Source organism: Lepidochelys olivacea (assembly GCF_965140295.1).
Source record: "Lepidochelys olivacea isolate rLepOli2 genome assembly, chromosome: 2".
Classification (NCBI taxonomy): Eukaryota; Metazoa; Chordata; order Testudines; family Cheloniidae; genus Lepidochelys; species Lepidochelys olivacea.
This window is the reverse complement of record NC_140412.1, coordinates 155,367,860-155,387,229: the sequence shown is the minus strand read 5'-3', so window position 1 is coordinate 155,387,229 and position 19,370 is coordinate 155,367,860. Positions and strand designations below refer to the sequence as shown.

The window sequence follows — 19,370 nt, the reverse complement described above, 5'->3', positions numbered from 1 at the left end:
ACAAGTGTAGCCAAGCCCATAGACTTGTAGCCAAAAGAGCACAGCCAGCATTGGGGTTTGAAAGATTGACCCCTAATTGTGATGAGTTTTCTGAGACTGATGAGTCACCTCTGGGTGTGAATGTTCGGAGCCCTGATATGTTTACTGAGGTAATCACCTGTGATTCCTAAAATAGGCCCATGCTAATTATCCAAGGTCCAGCTGATCCACAAACAAGGGTCTAACCAGGTGACCTCAAGGGGATAGTGCTAGCTGCCTGCTAATTCTGACAGACTGTTCTAGCATGTGGCTGCCCTGTAACATGCATGAAATGGATCCAGCTTGCATCTTGGCCAGCTGCCCAGATGTCCTGCTGCTATTGGAAGCTGGGATACCTCTAGTATGCTATTAGCATTAGGATAGGTTTTTATTGTCTTCTCTATGTCTTCTGTGTAATGCTTTTATTCTAAGAACAAGAGCAGTTTGCTTTGTGAAGGCTGGTTGGTAACTGTAATAGCTCCTGGAGAAATGTTAACCACTGGTTCTGGATGCTGGAGAAACCACAGTGAAGTGCATAGGGACTATAAGCCTAAATTCTCCCTCTGTAGGGAGAGAGACACAGGTGTCCTCCTCCCAAGAGGAGGTAACGGTTGGGAGCTAGAAACCTTAAAAGGGTGCCTTCAAGGAAGACCAGAAAGATGGTTGGGGGCGGAGGCGAGAGCAGTCAATGCAGAAACTGAGACAGTTAACAAAAACAATTCATTCTAAACAGTTTGACTAAAAACACTTCTCCCTTAGCTTTCACTCTTCTTGTGATTTCGCTAGTTCCGAAGTCTTCCAGGCTCAGCAGACCAGAATTTCGGGGAGGGCGGGAAGGAGAGGGCAGTGGTAAAAGCCAGGAAAGGGAAATCTTTCAGGTCTTCATCATCTGCTAAAAATGTTACAAGCCTGGTTTTTCATTCTTTGCAGGTTATCTTTGAGAATCTTCTAAAATGCAAGATACTGCACCTGATATTTTGGAACTTTGTAGGGGAACCAGGAACTTTATTTTTATTTTTCCTACATCAAACCAAATTCTCCCTCTTGATCAAGTCTAAAAGTTGGCATGTGGGATACAGGTGGTCAGATCCCCTAAAATAAATAAATGAAAATAACATCCACCCACTCATCCACTTTGGATCTTCCTCCACTGTAACATGCATGAAATGGATTCCTTTCATTTGATTTCACTCGGAAGGGCAGGAAAATCCAGATCGGAGTTTGGTAGGAGCTGAAGGAGCGGTGTCTGACCTGCCGGTAGGGAGGTAAAGAAGGAAAAAGGCCCAGCCCCGACACAGTAACGGAGTAGGGGGAGGGGATTAGATTGGTAATCGTGGTGCTTTGTTAAGAGTACAGAGAAATCATTTGAGCTGTGCTTTGGTATCTAAGGGTGGGGTTATTTTTACATATACAACAGAGCGAGGCCTTCCTGGGACTTGGGGTAATAACATGAACATTTTTCATTATTTCTGCCATGGTTTATGTTTCTGTATTTGTGTATCAGCTGCAGCCTGTATGTATGCATTGGGTGGTGCATTCTTCTTTGTCAGGCTAGAATCTGTTCTGTTTCATTTAACTAGAAGAGGAAAGAAGGAACCAGCAAGGAAATAAGAACAAGCTCTTAATGCTTGAGATGTCCTGATGCATGAAAGCCTGGTAGGATTCATATTTCTGTCTATTTTGAAAAGAGATTCCAGGAAAACATTAGAAATAATAACCTGCCTCTGTTACCTCTTGCCTTACACAAACTGCTTTTGATGTCCTCCATAACTAGTAGGTTGGGTTGCTTTAAAATTTTATTTTGCCAGTACAGAAATACAAACAGGTTTGTGGACTGTAATTAATTACCTGTCTTTTTATCTAACAACCCACAGTAACTATTAACACTTTGTACTAAAACAGGATTAGAAAATAAATTTAAAAAAATGATTTTTAATATTAATATTATAGTTTATGTATACCTCTCATTATGATTAGTAATGTATTTTTAATTACAAAGTATTTAAAGACAACTGTGAATTCACATAGTGGAAAATCTGCTTTTAGAGAAACCATGCTTGCAGCCGTACTGTCTCGCACTATGATCTTGTTACATCTCAAGCTAAATAGGGTCAGCCCTAGGTGATACATGGATAGGAGACCACTGAGGAAAACCTAGATGCTGTAGGAAAGTGGGACACTGGGTTGTTGGCAGTTCCATCATTTGAATGAGCTGTAAACCTAGCATCCTGACTGCTTCGGGTCATTACAAATCCAATGCCATTTTGCCCCACCCCCTAAAAACAAGGGCTTTAGCCATGGTGTCATGACCAACTTCTAATTCTGATCATTATATTATCTACTCTCATTTTTTCCTTTAACTTAAATTGAATAATTTTTTCTTCATTTTCCTGCTCAACCATTACTGTCTGTAATGCTGCTGTGTGTTGTTAAATGAATTCAACTTTACCACCCCCCTCCCCCGAGATGGCTGCAGTTAAATAGCAGATGATATCCATATATAGCATAATGTTTGTGGTTAATGAAAACTAAAGATAGGGTTGGGTAAGGCTTTCCATTCTAATTCTATCTTCTCTTACTCGTAACTTTCTCAAAAATGTGTCTTTTGAAGTTGAAATTGTCCATCCTTGGGCTCAGCTTGAAAATAATTTTTTTAAAGGTACACATGAAATTGATGCAGATGTTGGAGTTAGAGTATTTTGTGTGTATAAAATAATACACACCTGCTTTGTTCTTTCTCTGTGTGTAGCTTTTTAAAATATAATAATTCTCCCAATCTACTTTTGCCAATAAATAACTCAAAAACAGCCAAATATAAAAAGGTTGAACATTTAGTCCTCATGGAAGTATGCTTTCCAAGATAAGGTGGAATGAAAATAGTTTAGTATTTTAAAGTAATAAAGGTTTCAGTTTGCACAGTATGTAACTTTTAATCCACTAATTTGTTTTTTAATGCAAAGTATGTATTGTTTATGCCCTATGCCAGCATAGAACGTTGGGCATACTGAAATTATCTTCTGCACATGCTTGTGACTGCAAGAGGAATTTGTATGGGAACAGGTAAGGGTGTGAGAATACTTAGTCCTTTGTTTCTCAGGATTTACCATGTAACAGTTTTTCACGCACCTAACTTGTTCCCATATTGATCCTGTGGGACATGCACAGAAAATTACTTCCATTTCAACAAAGATTTCTGCTTACTAGAAATCTTTACTGGGCACATTTATAGTCCATGGCCCATATCTCATGGAAATTATTTGTTCCATGGGATGTGAGCTAAGGGAGTTCTTTCTCCTCTTCCATGGAATAGCCAAAGGGCTGACAGAAGTCGTTCAGCACATGTAAGGGACAAATGTATTGATGTATCTCGCTGCACCTTCTCAAAAGATCTGATGTTTTGAGATGTCTCAAGGCACTTCTTAGTTATCTAATGACTGGAAATGTGCCGCGACATATTGAAGCAAGCAGATGAAGTATCTAAGAGAAGGTGCTTCAAAGCACATTCTTGATGCATTTAGTCATTAGGTATCTCAAACAACTTTTGGCAGTCTCTTAAGCCTTCTAATGGAGTCAGGCCATGACCCTGCCTGCTCCATGGGGGCACATGCAGACTGTATGTACATGTGAAGATCTGATTATAATAGTAAGTATATATGTGTGTGTGAGAGAGAGAGAGAGAGAGAGAATGAATATTTAGATCGTAAGCTCTTTGGGGCAGGGACAGTCTCTTTGTTCTGTATTTACATAGTGCCTAGTTTCTGGTCCATGATGAGGGCTCCTTGGTGCTACCACAATGCAAATAATAAATATTAGTAATACATGAAGGTGTGGTATAAAACGTTTACTTGTAAGTTTCAGATGGCTGCATTATTCATGGCTGCATTATTCATGAGTGATTGAACCTTTGAACCACAACATCACTCACTTTTCCAGAGGTAGAAGCAAGTACAGCATGGCCCATTGGAAAGCAGAAAATCTCCCCCTTTCCCTAGTCCTAGTCACAAGGTATTGGACTTTAAACTTGCCACTGATATACGAATGAATATTGTCCATCATGGACCTCTATAAGATTTTTTGCGGGAAGAAATGCCACACTTTGTGGCAAAGTTTTAGTTTTGGTTCTGGAGGCTGTTTGAAGCTGCTGAGCAGTGTGGTATGTTAGAATGACCTGAGTAACATGGATGAGTGGGCAGAGTGCATTGATTTTTACTTAACAGCTTTTGAAACTTACTAATTTCTAATGCTAATAGGAAAGTTTATCTACTCATTCCTAGTTTGCATCATCACAGATGGCAGCTTCTTCTCTTGTTGTTAAATTGTTTTTTTCATAATATTTAAGAAACTTTTAAAGCTGGTATACTTTTCTTTGTATTCAATGCAGCAATTAGAATACCTGGTTTGCTATGTTTTCAGGGTTTCTTTGCGCATATGTGCACTGCTGGGATTACAGACAGAGAGGAACTCCTCTGTCATCAGGTGGGGAGACCAGATTTTTACAAAGAAACAGGGGACATCTGCTATGATGTGAGGCAGGAAGTGTCACAGCAGAGGGTCCTCCCTCCTCTGCAAGCCACCCAGCTCCCTCTCTTTTTCCACCTTTTTTTCTCCTTACAAAATGAAAAATCAAGATGCAGTACAGTAAATGGCCAAATAGAAGGAAGCAGTATTTTCTCCATCTGTCTTTACTATTTTCTCTCAGTCCCAGCCTCTCAACTGTATTTTTATTCCTTGAGGCTGAGCTCCTTATTTTATTTCCTGTCCATCTTGCTGCAATTCCTACCCCATAGTTTGTTCTTTTTTATCCCCTCGGATATCCCCCCCTTCTTTCTGGTTTTCTTTCTTCTGTTTTGAGGATTGTTGGATGTTAGGGGGCTTATTCCTTCACCCACTTACTTCCCTGGTCCTTCTCGCATGAACAGAGAGCAACAATACCCGACATCCAAAGGTGCAAACAATTCGATGTTTATTGGGGTGAACTTCCAGCAAGCATGATTCCAGTTTCCTTCCTTAGTATCCTCCTTCCCAGCTCTGACACCACAGAGCCTTACACCTGTGTCCCTGTTCCCATTCCTACCCTTAGCCAAACATGATTCCAACTTCCTTACTCCCATTCCCTGTTCCCATTTCCCCCTTTAGCAAAACATGATTCCAATTTTCTTACCCCCATTCCCTGTTCCCATCTCCCCTTTCCCCCACCCACCCACACCCCCACCCCCTCCCACCCACACCCACACACTTCCTCATTGACTACAGATTATAGTAAAACTTGAGTTCTGCTTAGCTATACCTTAGCCAATCATTTTTCTGAAATTTAACTAACCAATCCTAACATATTGTAACATGATTATGTAACCAATTATATCCCACCACTTTAATTAGTTTACACCCAGCAAAATTAATTATACAGCAGACAGGAACAATCACAGAACCAGACAGAGATTATACAGACAAACAATAGCAAAGTGGGAACTATAATGACAAGACAATACAGAAGTGAGGATTTTACATCCCAGCTATTGATAAGTGAGTTCTTGCCAGACAGGATGCTATCAAACTAAGTTTCCTTTTAAATTTTCTAGGCACTTCCCTTTCTCTGGAGGTGATAGGAATACAATCCTGTCCTGATAGTGCCTAACAGCCCAATAGTACCTTATTTCAATGTGACTAGTTTGGAATGTGAGGATGTGACTGTTCCCTTCCTAGCTTATGGCTGCCTCTGCTGCTTAGCCAAAGGCCTTAGCCTAAGAACAGGGCCTCAGACTGTCACAGTAAGAGAAGGCCCTTACATCAGCAGACAGTGATTTTGATTCTTTCTTTTATACTTCTAGAACTAGCCAAGTGATAAGAATACCCCTAAATTCTTAAAGTACAGGCCTTTGCAGACAGGCCTGAGTATCTATATCCTAACACTCCACCCCTTTTTTTTCTTTTTCTTTTGGGATCCTCCTGCCCCAGTATCCCTGGAAAAGCATAGGACATATGGCGACACATTTCCTGATAGGGCCAGGCATCAAGGTGGAAGGTGTTGATATTCCATTTGTCCCACTGCCCCTTGTGTAGTATAGTGCCCTGCACCTTCTCTCGTACGGGCATACCACACCTATTCCAATTAGTGTTCCAGACTTCCCATTATAGCAGGCCCGAGAAGGTTGGGTCCGGGTTGTCTAGTACACTGTAGGGTTTGGAGGGCTTACTACATTACTTATAGATTATCTCCATATGCAACGTAACACAAGTACAGTTAACAATACAAAATCCACAGCAACACCGAGTCCTGACCACTGCAGTATGGTCCAACATCCGAGACACCCCCAAAACACTGCCTGTCCTCCTTCGACGGGGTCACGATCTTATGTGTCCAGTTGCTGGCAGTTGCAACAAGCTACCCTGCAGGTTTTGCTTGCTTTTGTCCATATCATAAGTTCATTGAATGTTCACAGAGAAATGGGATATTGTCCAAACCAGCTTGACCACTTGGTATGGAATCAGGCAGTAAGCCCTGGTTTGATTATTCACAGCAATAAGATTCACAGATCCATTTGTGCACCAAAGTCCAGATAGCAGCATGTAGATGTGTGTAGTTTGGTTATGGGCTGGTGTAATTGTGCCCCCAGTACTATGTACATTCCCAGAAAAACACCTTATACACAGTACACCCAATTGTCCACCCCTTGCTTAGGCCATTGATCCTGCTCCTCTATAGTCATAGGAGAGGGGCACATCCAAACATCTTCTATTGATTTACACTATTTTACACACCCCTCCATTAATTCCCAGTGAGCTCCTCCCCTTCTCATTATTTCCATAGGGCTTGTGGGGGCCACCTTAGCTGCCATTCCATTTCCAGGTACCACGGTAGCTATTACACAGGTGCTGGCCTCCTAGTTGAGCATTTTGCATTCCCATACACATCTTCCCCCCCAAGGTCAGCCTTTTGAAGCCATCCCCCACCCATGTCATGAGATTTTCTGTTCATTAAAACACAGCAATGCTAGCAACAAGACAAACACCACAAACAAACAACACAAAACACAGATCCATGGTATTCTGAGTTATTCTTCCACTGGCGCCAGCTTGCTTGTAGAGTGTCTGAAAAACAAAAGAAACAATTTCCGTCCCCATGGTGGGGACAGACTATTGCTTAATAATAATACCACTTTCTTTTACAAATTTCCTTGCTAATTGCAGGAAAAACAGAAGAATTACCTCCAGGCTGTCCTTATTTTGTTCTATAGTCAGGCTAGTGAATTACCTCACTCACTGGTCATTTATGAAATTCATGAGATGGTGTACCTCAGTTTGCCCTCTTGTACAACAGACCGAGTTTGCAATAGTTTCTCTGCTGTACCAAGCTTTAAGTTTATTCTCAGGTAATAGCTGAGACACAGCTTCAGATTTTAGCACTGTACACACACACACCCCTTAAGGTCAACCTGTCCCCCTTATTTTCAGGCTTGACTTGTTTTTTTCACCTCCCTTTCCTGGAGGGCCATAATCTGAGTCTTCTAGTAGCTTGTTTGCTGACCAGATGTATTCCTTATTTGCAGCTCCTTTGTGCCCATCAGCTAGGTAATTTGCATTTACACACAGAGGCTTACTAGCTTCCTTCTGGATCCAAAGCTGTTAGCAGCTCAGACACTGTCTTAAAAGGGAAGCATTTTACTTCCACCAGAGTTCTGATTACTTTCATCTCCTGCTCCAAAACACGCAGAGATCTGAAAAAGAAAGCACAACCTATTGTGGCTCCTTTTGGAGCCCTATTAGGATTTTAATTAAGTACCATGTTTTATTTGCATTTCTTTTACTCCTTCTCCAATATACACTGCACACGTCCTGGGAAAATGCACATTCCTTCCGTATAGTTTAACCTCCACACATTATGTTAGCCATATTAATTTTACACAAGGTGTAACTGCCTCCCCCATGCCTACAGAGTTTTCATGCACACCCACCAAAGCAACAATCTAATCCCCCAGAGCCATCCCAAGGCTCAGTGTTCCCATCATTCCTCCCCTTTTCCTTTTCTTTTACCTGTGCACACACACAAAATTCTGTTTTGCCTAACATCCCTTGCACTGTAATTACTCTTTTACACAACTGTACCCCGATTACACTTCCATCTTGCACAACTAGACACAACCAGGGGCAGCCAAGTTAAGTTCCAAAAGAAACCCCTTCCATCCTTTAGTGATTTTGATTACATTACCCAAAAGTCAAATAATTTTGATCAGATTCTCTCTCTGCCTGCTGCCTGCAGCAGTCCCTTATAGACCATTTCTGTGGGAAAAGGGCCCATTTTCCCTCAGAATAGCTGTAAAGGTTTCTGTGGACAGAAGCACAGTGGTGGTAGTAGCCACTCTACCTGACCCCCTTGGATAATTTAATTACCAAGCTTCCAACCAATGTGACTGCTCAGAGTTGCACATACAGTTACATTTATATAACTGGGTTTTATCATTAAACAAAAACTTCCTTCTTCACATCTCACATAAGTATCCAAAGTACCCTCCATTAAAACTTCAGAAAAACAAAAGAGTGTGGAAAGGCAGATTGCACTTTGAAACATTTTTTTTTCTTTCTCTCCACTCCCCCAGGACCAAGTCCCAGCTCCAGTCTCTAAAGGTCGTCTGTTAACTCTGCTTTTGACTATAAACCCTTTTGTGCCAAATCTTCTTTCACTACCCCTAACTAATTTAAAAACCTTCAGCAGCCCTTGCTGAAGCAGCACCAAACTTGAAAGATTACTGGCAGCTTCCCATAATGCTGCCCTTACTTCAAACCTCTCACAAGCGGACTGAAGTGCCTCCTTTCCCTGGAAGGCATTCAGCCCCCATGGGCAGGGACCTTCTTCCACTACCCATATACCAAGGAGGGTGGGCTCCTCAGCCACCCCCCATCCCTCTGGGTCCCCTAACACTTCCTCCATTTCCTTTTAAATCTCATCCCAGGTTGACCCCCTGCACCTGGTATGGGCCCTGGTTCTTCCTTATCCATTTATCCAAAAAATCCTTTACCCTGGCTTGCCAGAACCCGCAACAAGCAGCTGCGCGGACTGTTGGGGAGGGGGACTTACAGGCTGCCACTCACCTATCCAATGCGATGCATCCGAGTCACCGGCACCAAGATGTTAGGGGGCTTATTCCTTCACCCACTTACTTCCCTGGTCCTTCTCGCATGAACAGAGAGCAACAATACCCGACGTCCAAAGGTGCAAACAATTCAATGTTTATTGGGGTAAACTTCCAGCAAGCATGATTCCAGTTTCCTTCCTTAGTATCCTCCTTCCCAGCTCTGACACCACAGAGCCTTACACCTGTGTCCCTGTTCCCATTCCTACCCTTAGCCAAACATGATTCCAACTTCCTTACTCCCATTCCCTGTTCCCATTTCCCCCTTTAGCAAAACATGATTCCAATTTTCTTACCCCCATTCCCTGTTCCCATCTCCCATCTCCCCCACCCACTTCCTCATTGACTACAGATTATAGTAAAACTTGAATCTGCTTAGCTATACCTTAGCCAATCATTTTTCTGAAATTTAACTAACCAATCCTAACATATTGTAACATGATTATGTAACCAATTATATCCCACCACTTTAATTAGTTTACACCCAGCAAAATTAATTATACAGCAGACAGGAACAATCACAGAACCAGACAGAGATTATACAGACAAACAATAGCAAAGTGGGAACTATAATGACAAGACAATACAGAAGTGAGGATTTCACATCCCAGCTATTGATAAGTGAGTTCTTTTGACCTTTGCTTATTTCTTCTGTCACTCATTCTGAAAATATTAATAAATCAGTTGTCTACTGAGAAAGGAGATAAGAATAGCTGACTGTAAATGTGTTTGAAGGAAAGTATTTATTTAGGGTGGTACAGGGAGGACTAACTAGGACTTAGTGGGATGAAATGTAGAAAGGAAAAATTTAGGCTGAATACCAGAAAACATATTTGTACAGTGAAATCTATTCCATTTTGGAATGATCTCCTCAGGGAAATAAGGGAAGCCTCACTGCACTGGACAATATACTAGAGTGTGTGTTGTAGCGAAGAATACTGCATTGGCAAGGAGATTAACTAAATGTCTTAATAGGTCTCTTCTGACTGCACAAAACCTTCTCTGTGCAAACCTCACAAGTCTTTGGGGCTACATGATTTTAGGGAAAGTGGCTAAGCAGGGAGGGAACATGACAAGAGGAAAAGATACTCTGCAGCAAAATCTTCTGTTAAACACACAGGAAAATACTCCATAACTAATGCCTATGGGAAATCCCATTCCTTGCTGTCAATGCACCTTTTCCTTTGGCAGAAGGGAGATCCAGGTATGAGCAGTATTGCCAGAGGATGATGGACTCAAAGATCCATAGAGGGTATGTCTATACTGCAATGTAAGCATGGGTTTGTGGGACCCGAGTCTGTGGGCACGGGTTTCTAAGCCCACATTTGACTATCCACATTGATTAGTGACCTGGGGTTTAGAATTTTTCACACCCATGCTCATGCATTCAGACTTCACTACGCAGACCAGAGTCAAACCAGCTTATCCCAGGCTTTCTGGCACCCTCCCCTGGTGTAGCTGCTCTAGCTCTTCATTCATGGTGCACTGTGGGGAAAACTTGACTGTCCATCCCATGGCACTTTACTGGAAGTTGTCTCAGCCTGCCAACACCAAGTTATCTTTTGGGTCTGCATGCTCCTGTCAACCAGAGCTGGTAATGTGGATGAGGCACGCTTTCGCTCCTGTTTAGGAAATGGTTAGAGCATCCATCAGAGATTGGTGGACATTTTGACAGCATTTTCTGACCTACCAAAGGTACTTCTCAGTGGAGGAGGATGATACAGACCTGGGAGACTCCAACTGGCTGATGCAACTATACCAAGAGTCGTAAGCAGCTAATGCCCCCTGTGTAGACTGGTGCTTGTGGAGCAGAGCCACAGGCATAGACTGGTGGGATTACATTATCATCCAGCCCTTGGATGACCAGCAGTGTGTCCAGAGCTTTTGCATGAAGAAAGCAATGTTTTTGGAGCTTTGTGAACAGCTGGCCTCAGCACAAGAATGAGGAAATACATGCTGGTCCAGAAGCAGGTTGCTATAACTGTCTGGAAGCTGGCTACTTCTAACTCCTACAGGTCCATTGCTAACCAGTTTGGTGTTGGCAGGTTGGCTGTGGGGTTTCCAAACTGTGCAGGGGCCACTGATGGGATTCATGTGCCCATAGTTTACCATCCTCAAGGAGCACATGAGTACATAAACTGCAAAGGGACTCCATTGTTATGCAGGCCCTTGTCAACCAAAGAAGCTGATTCATGGATGCCAACATAGGCTGCACTGGCAAAGTGCATGATGACAGGGTTTTCCCGAATCTGGAGTTACCATCATGGACAGGCTGAGACACTGTGCCCACCAAATGACATTGTCATAAATGGAGTAACTGTCCCTGCTGCAGAAGACCCCCTTTTGTCCTGGGTTATGAAACCGTACCCTGATCTCTGAGGCTGGGCAAAAGAAAGTTTAATCACACTCTCAGTAGGTGCAGAATGGTGGTTGAAAGTGCATTTGGCAGATGGAAATCCTGCTGGTGCTGTTCATAGGACTGTTTGGATTCCAGTGTTATCAATGCTGTCTGCATCCCTGTGCTCTTCCCAAGCTTTGTGCAGCCAAAGGTGAGCAACTTCATTCAGCGTGGACTCTTGACACTGATGGATTGCTAGACCAGTACACTCAGCCGGAAAGTGCAACAGAAATTAGGGATGCTTTGTGTGCCCAAGTTATGGCCTTCCATGGACCAATGGATGAGAGAGAGTAGTATGTTTATCGCTGTCTCTGCACAGCAATATCAAAACAAATGAAGTACTATCGCTGTATGCGAGGGAGGGCAGTGATCGTTATGAATTTTTAATTATGCATGGAACGACTGCTTATACTATTGTGGAGGGGCTGGTGGCTCTTATGCATTTTCTTATGGAGGAGGTGAACTCAGGTTTTTACTTGTGGATTTGAAAAGTTATGTTGAGATGTTTTGTTGCGTACGACTTCCCAGTAATGCCTCATCATGGTTTTATATTTGTTCTTTGAAATGCATGTGTTATGTAGTTCATCTGCAGTGATGACGATAAACTGTTAATGAATTCAAAGCCTTTATATGTTAACATGAATGTATTAAAAATTACTATTTTAAAAATGTATAAGCCAGTTGCCAGGAAATGACCAAAACAAAATAAAAAAGTGCGTATCTCAAACAGTGAGCTATCTAAACCTGTGAAACCAGTGCCACAAAAAAAAAAAAAAAGATTCCCCTACTTCAGAGTGTCCGCAGCCCCATGTTCTTTGCCCTTCTAGTGCATTTTGCATGCACTTGGCGCTGTTGCAGAGGGGTAGAGGACTGCACAGGTGTGGAAGATTACACGGGGTACATTTGCCCAGTCCAACTAGCATTCAGTCCTGGTTGCATGGGCCACCCAAGCACAAAATTATCCAATGGGTTCCTGATCTGCAGGACATGGTAGCATGGAGGGGACACCAGCCATGGTGCTGGCACAGGAAGTGTAGGTGAAATGGAGGCCTGCACTCTCCCAGTCATTAGCACAAGCAGCCTCTCAAACTGGTCTTTCTGCTGTGCTGTGTCTTTTCCCCTCCTTTTTCCTGCTGAAGGAACTTCGCTGAAAGTCTTTCATCAGACTTTGCCTTTCAATTTGTTGTGAATCCTTCTCCCTCTGGTACTGAAACTGCTGGCTGGCCCTGTCCATGATGTGCACCATAAAGCTGTTGTGGACACATTTCCTCTTTGATCGCATTGCGACATCCCCAGCTTCTGCCGGACTGTGGCTGTCCTGCAGAGATAGAAGAGCCTGAAAACAGAAATGAAACAGGACATTATTGTGTCCATGCTTCAGAAAAGGTTCACTACATCACCACCAAAAGTGTCCTTGAAATCTCAAGGCCAAAAAATGATACTTTGTAAAAGAGTGCTTCAGTATATTCCGAGAACAAGGGTTTCCCGAGGCTCCATGGAAACACTTGAGAATTAAGCGGAGTGTAAAGCCTTCACACCTAATGGTACAGTGAAATTTACAACTGATCTATCTTTTTTTAAATATTGCAGACAATTTCAGCCTTGGGGAGGTGTCAGGGTGATGCCCTTTGCCAGGGTTTTCTACATGTTTTCACAATCCTTTCAAGCATTCAACCTTCTAGAGGACATAATGATTCTGGAGGTTCCTGAATGGCAAAGGGATATTCTGCCTCAAGCTACCAGGTGCAAGTCACCTTGTATGCTAATGACGTTTTTGTGACTGACAACACATCTAGAAGGGGAATGGGCTGGTGACTTACAGAGGAGGGCCCAACCAGTGTGCCTTTCCCCAAAATGTGACTCCCATCTGGAGTGTCTAATGTAGGAAAAGTTTGCAACTATCAGCACCTGGGGTTGGATGAAAATACATGAAATCAGCAAGATGCTGCGCAAGCTTCCATATGGATTATTGCCTTCTGTGAGCTGCTGAAAGCTGTCTGCATTCATGCAGTTACCCTGGTGCAGCTATGGCTCACGATGTAGCCTGCTTGGACTATAGCTGTCTATGGACTCTATGCACCCCTCCGCCCAACAATATGGCCTCTTAATCCTGCACACATGGATTATATACCTACCACAGGGACTGCCTGGACTCATAATAGAGAACACACTCCTGTGCTGCCAGGTTCTCCAACATTTCTTGGTACACATGGTTATTTCTGGCACTCTTATTGAAGCTGAACCTCTTGCTCTCATCACACTAGAGATTTGCCAGAATCTGACTGTGGTCCCATGACCAGGTAGCAGCGTGCTCAGCAAAGGCATAGCTAACACGTGAGATGGTTCACTCTGTTTCCAGGTCAGAGATCAGAATAAAATGGAAAGGTTAAACGATGAGCACCTGTACTTGAACCTGGGGGGGTTGCTTCCGTTTCCTGAGAGTTGGCTAGTTATGGGATAGAAAGGCCAAAGAACACTGGTCCATAGGACCGTGGAATATACTGTTGGTGGACTTTCAGGATGTATCTGGGGAACCAGGCCCAAGCTGCATCCATGCTCATAGACTCATAGATATTAAGGTCAGAAGGGATCATTATGATCATCTAGTCTGATCTCCTGCACAATGCAGGCCACAAAATCTCACCCACCCACTCCTGCAATAAACCTCTCACCTATGTATGAGCTATTGAAATCCTCAAATCATGGTTTAAAGACTTCAAGGTGCAGAGAATCCTCCAGCAAGTGACCCATGCCCCATGCCACAGAGGGGGGTGAAAAACCACCAGGGCCTCTTCCAATCTGTCCTGGAGGAAAATTCCTTCCCGATCCCAAATATGGCAATCAGCTGAACCCTGAGCATATGGGCAAGATTCACTGGCCAGATACCCAGGAAAGAATTCTCTGTAGTAACTCAGATCCCACCCCATCTAACATCCCATCACAGGCCATTGGGCCTATTTACTATGAATAGTTAAAGATCAATTAATTGCCAGAATCATGTTATCCCATCATACCATCTCCTCCATAAACTTATCGAGTTTAATCTTGAAGCCAGATCAGTCTTTTGCCCCCACTGCTTCCCTTGGAAGGCTATTCCAGAACTTCACTCCTCTGATGGTTAGAAACCTTTGTCTAATTTCAAGTCTAAACTTCCTGATAGCCAGTTTATATCCATTTGTTCTTGTGTCCACATTGGTACTGAGCTTAAATAATTCCTCTCCCTCTCCGGTATTTATCCCTCTGATATATTTATAGAGAGCAATCTTATCTCCCCTCAACCTTCTTTTGGTTAGGCTCTAAACAAGCCAAGCTCCTTGAGTCTCCTTTCAGAAGACAGGTTTTCCATTCCTCGGATCATCCTAGTAGCCCTTCTTGGTACCTGTTCCAGTTTGAATTCATCCTTCTTAAACATGGGAGACCAGAACTGCACACAGTATTCCAGGTGAGGTCTCACCAGTGCCTTGTATAAAGGTACTAACACCTCCTTATCTCTACTGGAAATACCTTGTCTGATGCATCCCAAGACCGCATTAGCTTTTTTCATGGCCATATCACATTGGCGGCTCATAGTCATCCTGTGGTTAACCAATACTCCAAGGTCCTTCTCCTCCTTCATTACTTCTAATTGATGCATCCCCAGCTTCTAACTAAAATTCTTGTTATTAATCCCTAAATGCATGACCTTACACTTCTCACTATTAAATTTCATCCTATTACTATTACTCCAGTTTACAAGGTCATCCAGATCCTCCTGTATGATATCCTGGTCCTTCTCTAAACTGGCAATACCTCCCAGCTTTGTATCATCTGCAAACTTTATTAGCACACTCCCACTTTTTGTGCCGAGGTCAGTAATAAAAAGATTGGTCCCAAAACCGACCCCTGAGGAACTCCACTGGTAACCTCCCTCCAGCCTGACAGTTCACCTTTCAGTAAGATCTGCTGTAGTCTCCCCTTTAACCACCTTTCAATTTTCATATTGATCCCCATCTTTTCCAATTTAACTACTAATTCCCCACGTGGCACCATATCAAATGCCTTACTGAAATCTAGGTAAGTTAGATCCACTGCGTTTCCTTTGTCTAAAAAATCTGTTACTTTCTCAAAGAAGGAGATCAGGTTGGTTTGGCACTATCTACTTTTTGTAAAGCCATGTTGTATTTTGTCCCATTTACCATTGACCTCAATGTCCTTAACTGCTTTCTCCTTCAAAATTTTTTCCAAGACCTTGCATACTACAGATGTCAAACTAACAGGCCTGTAGTTACCCGGATCACCTTTTTTCCCTTTCTTAAAAATAGGAACTATGTTAGCAATTCTCCAGTCATACGGTACAATCCCTGAGTTTACAGATTCATTAAAAATTCTTGATAATGGGCTTGCAATTTCATGTGCCAATTCCTTTAATTTGCATTCATGCTGCAAATGATAGTTTGGACTCTGGCTCGGGCCCACCCCCACCGGCTCTTAGGTCCAGATGGCTTACTGTCCTGATTCAGACAGATTTGTGTGTAAATGGAAGGAGGGTTTAGGCTCAAATCTGAATCCAAACCCAGGCTTACATTGCATGTAGACATACCCAGAGAGGCTGGCCCTCTCCATAAATGCATTCAAGTCTACTGATTCAAACCCTGTCTCTTCACAACTTCATGATATTTTTCCAAATATCTTTAGTCCTCCAATAGGGCTTTCTGTAGAAAGGCAGAATTCTCTGTCCTATAATATTGTAGAATGAAATAAGACTGAGTGATTTAGAACACTTGGGGGAAAATATATTGACTAAAAGAAAATTACAATAAACAAATACATTTCAAGATATTTGATCATGTTTCAAAAATCTTTTGACTACTTCTATAGCAAGCCCAAAACACCGCATTTTATAATTGGGATATTATAATTTGCGCTATTATTGTAGAGCCATGAATTTTAACATTAGAAAGGTTTGTTGGGAAGAGGATAGAGGCTGGTTATTCTCAATCAGCAAGGATGGAACAAAAATAATTGTTTTAAAATGCTGCAGGAAAAATGTATGTTCAATTTTAGGCAAACTTTACAACCATTAGATAAACAAGGAAACCAGCTGCAAAAAAGGTTGTGGAATCCTTTTCACTGGAGCTATTCATGGCTAGATTTAGACATTAAGCCAGCAATTATGCAGTAACAATTCTAAAATCTCACTTGCTGGAATGACGGGGGTAGCGTAGATGACCCTCTGGATATCCCTTTTAAATCAAATTATTTCTATAAGTTAAACACTTTTATAGCTACACATAGTTATTTAATGTTATGATACAGTGGCATCGCTGGCCTGTCAATCATAATTAAGGTGGGAAGCTTATCCTGTATCATGTGCTTGTTACATAACAGTTTAGTTAGGTGTTGTTGTATAAGAGCTGATATTTATACTATAGATAACCTGAATATTTTGTCTAGTTATCCCAACATTTTATTCAGCTATCATATAAAAAAGGAGGCCTTGTAGAATTACAACTTTAGAAATTATTAACTGAAGGCATAATTTTGGAATCCTTTGCTGATATATAATTATTTGATGCCGGAATGAACAACCAATCCTTATTTGTTTTTACATTTTGTTTTTATAGGATTTTTTGGCTTCCTAGAAAAACAGTAGAAAATGCAAAACCACGAAATAATAAAACCTGCTAAATACTTCTCAGAAGTGGAAAAGAGTGTGCTGCTTGCATTAGTTGAAAAATACAAATATGTACTTGAGTGTAAAAAAAGCGATGCAAGAACTATTGCATTGAAACAACGTACTTGGCAAGCGCTTGCCCATGAATATAATTCTCAACCTAGTGTATCACTACGAGATTTCAAGCAGTTAAAGAAATGCTGGGAAAATATCAAGGCACGGACAAAAAAGATAATGGCACATGAAAGACGTGAGAAAGTAAAAAGAAGTATTAGTCCACTTATAAATACTCACATCATAGGGAAAGAGAAGATTGCCAGCATGATGCCTGAGCAAATGTACTTTTTACAGAGTCCACCAGAAGAAGATTCTGAATATCAACCTGATGCTTCTAACCAAGGTATAAATGCTACTATAGTGATCCAAGTAACACTGTTCTAGTTAAGGGTGTGTATGCATTTTCATTATTTATTCTATTTGTAGAGGGGTTCAATTTAGCAGTGTAAATCTCTCTATTTAAAATTTTATTGCTGGCTATTAAAAAGTCATTTCACAGCAAAAATACTGAGGCCTTCTGTATATTTCACTAGATACACAGTAGTAAAATCTGATTCTTTTTACAAGTGTGAAGAAAACTATGTACATTTTTAAGTTACTGGTTATCATTGAAACAGCTGACCTTTCCAGATGTGGACCGATCATCTATTTCCTGATAGCCATCACACACAAGAGGAAGAGGAAAGTCCCAAAGGGCACTTCTGATTGTTTAAAAAGCATCATTTTGCTTGTTTGATCACCAGCTATTTTCTTCCTCACAAGCAGCAAGTTTAGATATTATCCTCTGAGGCAAGAATTCCCTCTGCTTCCCTCCAGCCTTTTATTTTTTTAAATGAACTCTTAATAAAATATATAAAAAACCCACAAAACTTTCCACATCTTTTTCTGGACTGTCACTGCAGTGGAATAAATCTATTCTAACAACTTTAAAAACCTCTACATATCTCACACAGGACATAATATAGTAGCATGACAGCATGCAGATAAAATACTGTAAAACCAACTTTCTAAACACAGGAATGGCCATACTGGGTCAGACCAATCATCCATCTAGCCCAGTATCCTGTCTTCCAACAGGGGCCGGTGCCAGATGCTTCAGAGAAAATGAACAGAAGAGGGCAGTTTATCAAGTGATCCATCATGTGTCATCCCATCCCAACTTCTAGCAGTCAGAGGATTAGGGACACCCAAAGCATGATGCTGCATCCCTGACCATCTTGGGTAATAACTACTGATGGACTCTCCTTCATGACCTTATCTAATTCTTTTTTGAACCACTTATACTTTTGGTCTTCACAACTTCCCCTGGCAATGAGTGGCACAGGCTGACTGTGCATTGTGTGATGAAATACTTCATTATCTTTGCTTTAAACCTGCTGCCTATTAATTTCATTGGGTGACACCTGGTTCTTATATGAAAAGGTAAATAACCCTTCCTGATTCAGTTTCTCCATACCACTCATGATTTTATAGACCTCTGTCATATCCCCCCTTAGTCGTCTCTTGTCCAAGCTGAACAGTCCCAATCTTTTTAATTTCTCCTCATATGAAAGCTGTTCCATACCCCTCATCATTTTTATTGCCCTTCTCTGTACTTTTTCCAATTCTAATATATCTTTTTTGAGATGGGGTGACCACATCTGCACACAGTATTTAAGGTGTGGGTGTACCATGGATTTATATAGTGGCATTATGATATTTTCCGTCTTATTTATCCCTTTCCTAATGTTTTTTTACATTCTGTTCACTTTTTTGACTACTGCTGCACATTGAGCAGATGTTTTCAGAGAACTATCCATGATGACGCCAAGATCTCTTTCATGAGTAGTTAAAGCTAATTTAGACGCCATCATTTTATATGTATAGTTGAGATTGTTTTCCAAAGAACAGCTAGCCAAAAACTCAAAAGTAATAGCAAATTTTTTTTTAAGTACATCAGAAGCAGGAAGCCTGCTAAACAACTAGTGGGGCCACTGGATGATCAAGAGGCTAAAGGAGCACTCAGGGACGATAAGGCCATTGCGGAAAAACTAAATTAATTCTTTGCATCGGTCTTCACAGCTGAGAATGTGAGGGAGATTCCCAAACCTGAGCCATTCTTTTTAGGTGACAAATC

General features: G+C 41.7%; 1 protein-coding gene across 4 annotated transcripts in view; it reads left to right on the top strand.

Annotated features, from left to right (window-relative positions):
- Positions 1-1,290: 1,290 nt before the first annotated feature.
- Positions 1,291-19,370, top strand: part of MSANTD3 (Myb/SANT DNA binding domain containing 3) — a 32,562-nt gene continuing 14,482 nt past the window's right edge. Inside the window, exons 1-3 of one of the 4 annotated variants that reach the window (XM_084619280.1) lie at positions 1,291-1,459; positions 3,005-3,078; positions 17,148-17,597. In XM_084619280.1, the coding sequence (XP_084475406.1) occupies positions 17,180-17,597 (418 nt within the window). In that variant the 5' untranslated portion in view covers positions 1,291-1,459; positions 3,005-3,078; positions 17,148-17,179. Of the gene's footprint in view, positions 1,460-1,598; positions 1,675-3,004; positions 3,079-3,963; positions 4,024-17,147; positions 17,598-19,370 lie in introns of those variants that run through there. The other 3 variants (XM_084619278.1, XM_084619277.1, XM_084619279.1) reach the window with 3 other exon arrangements.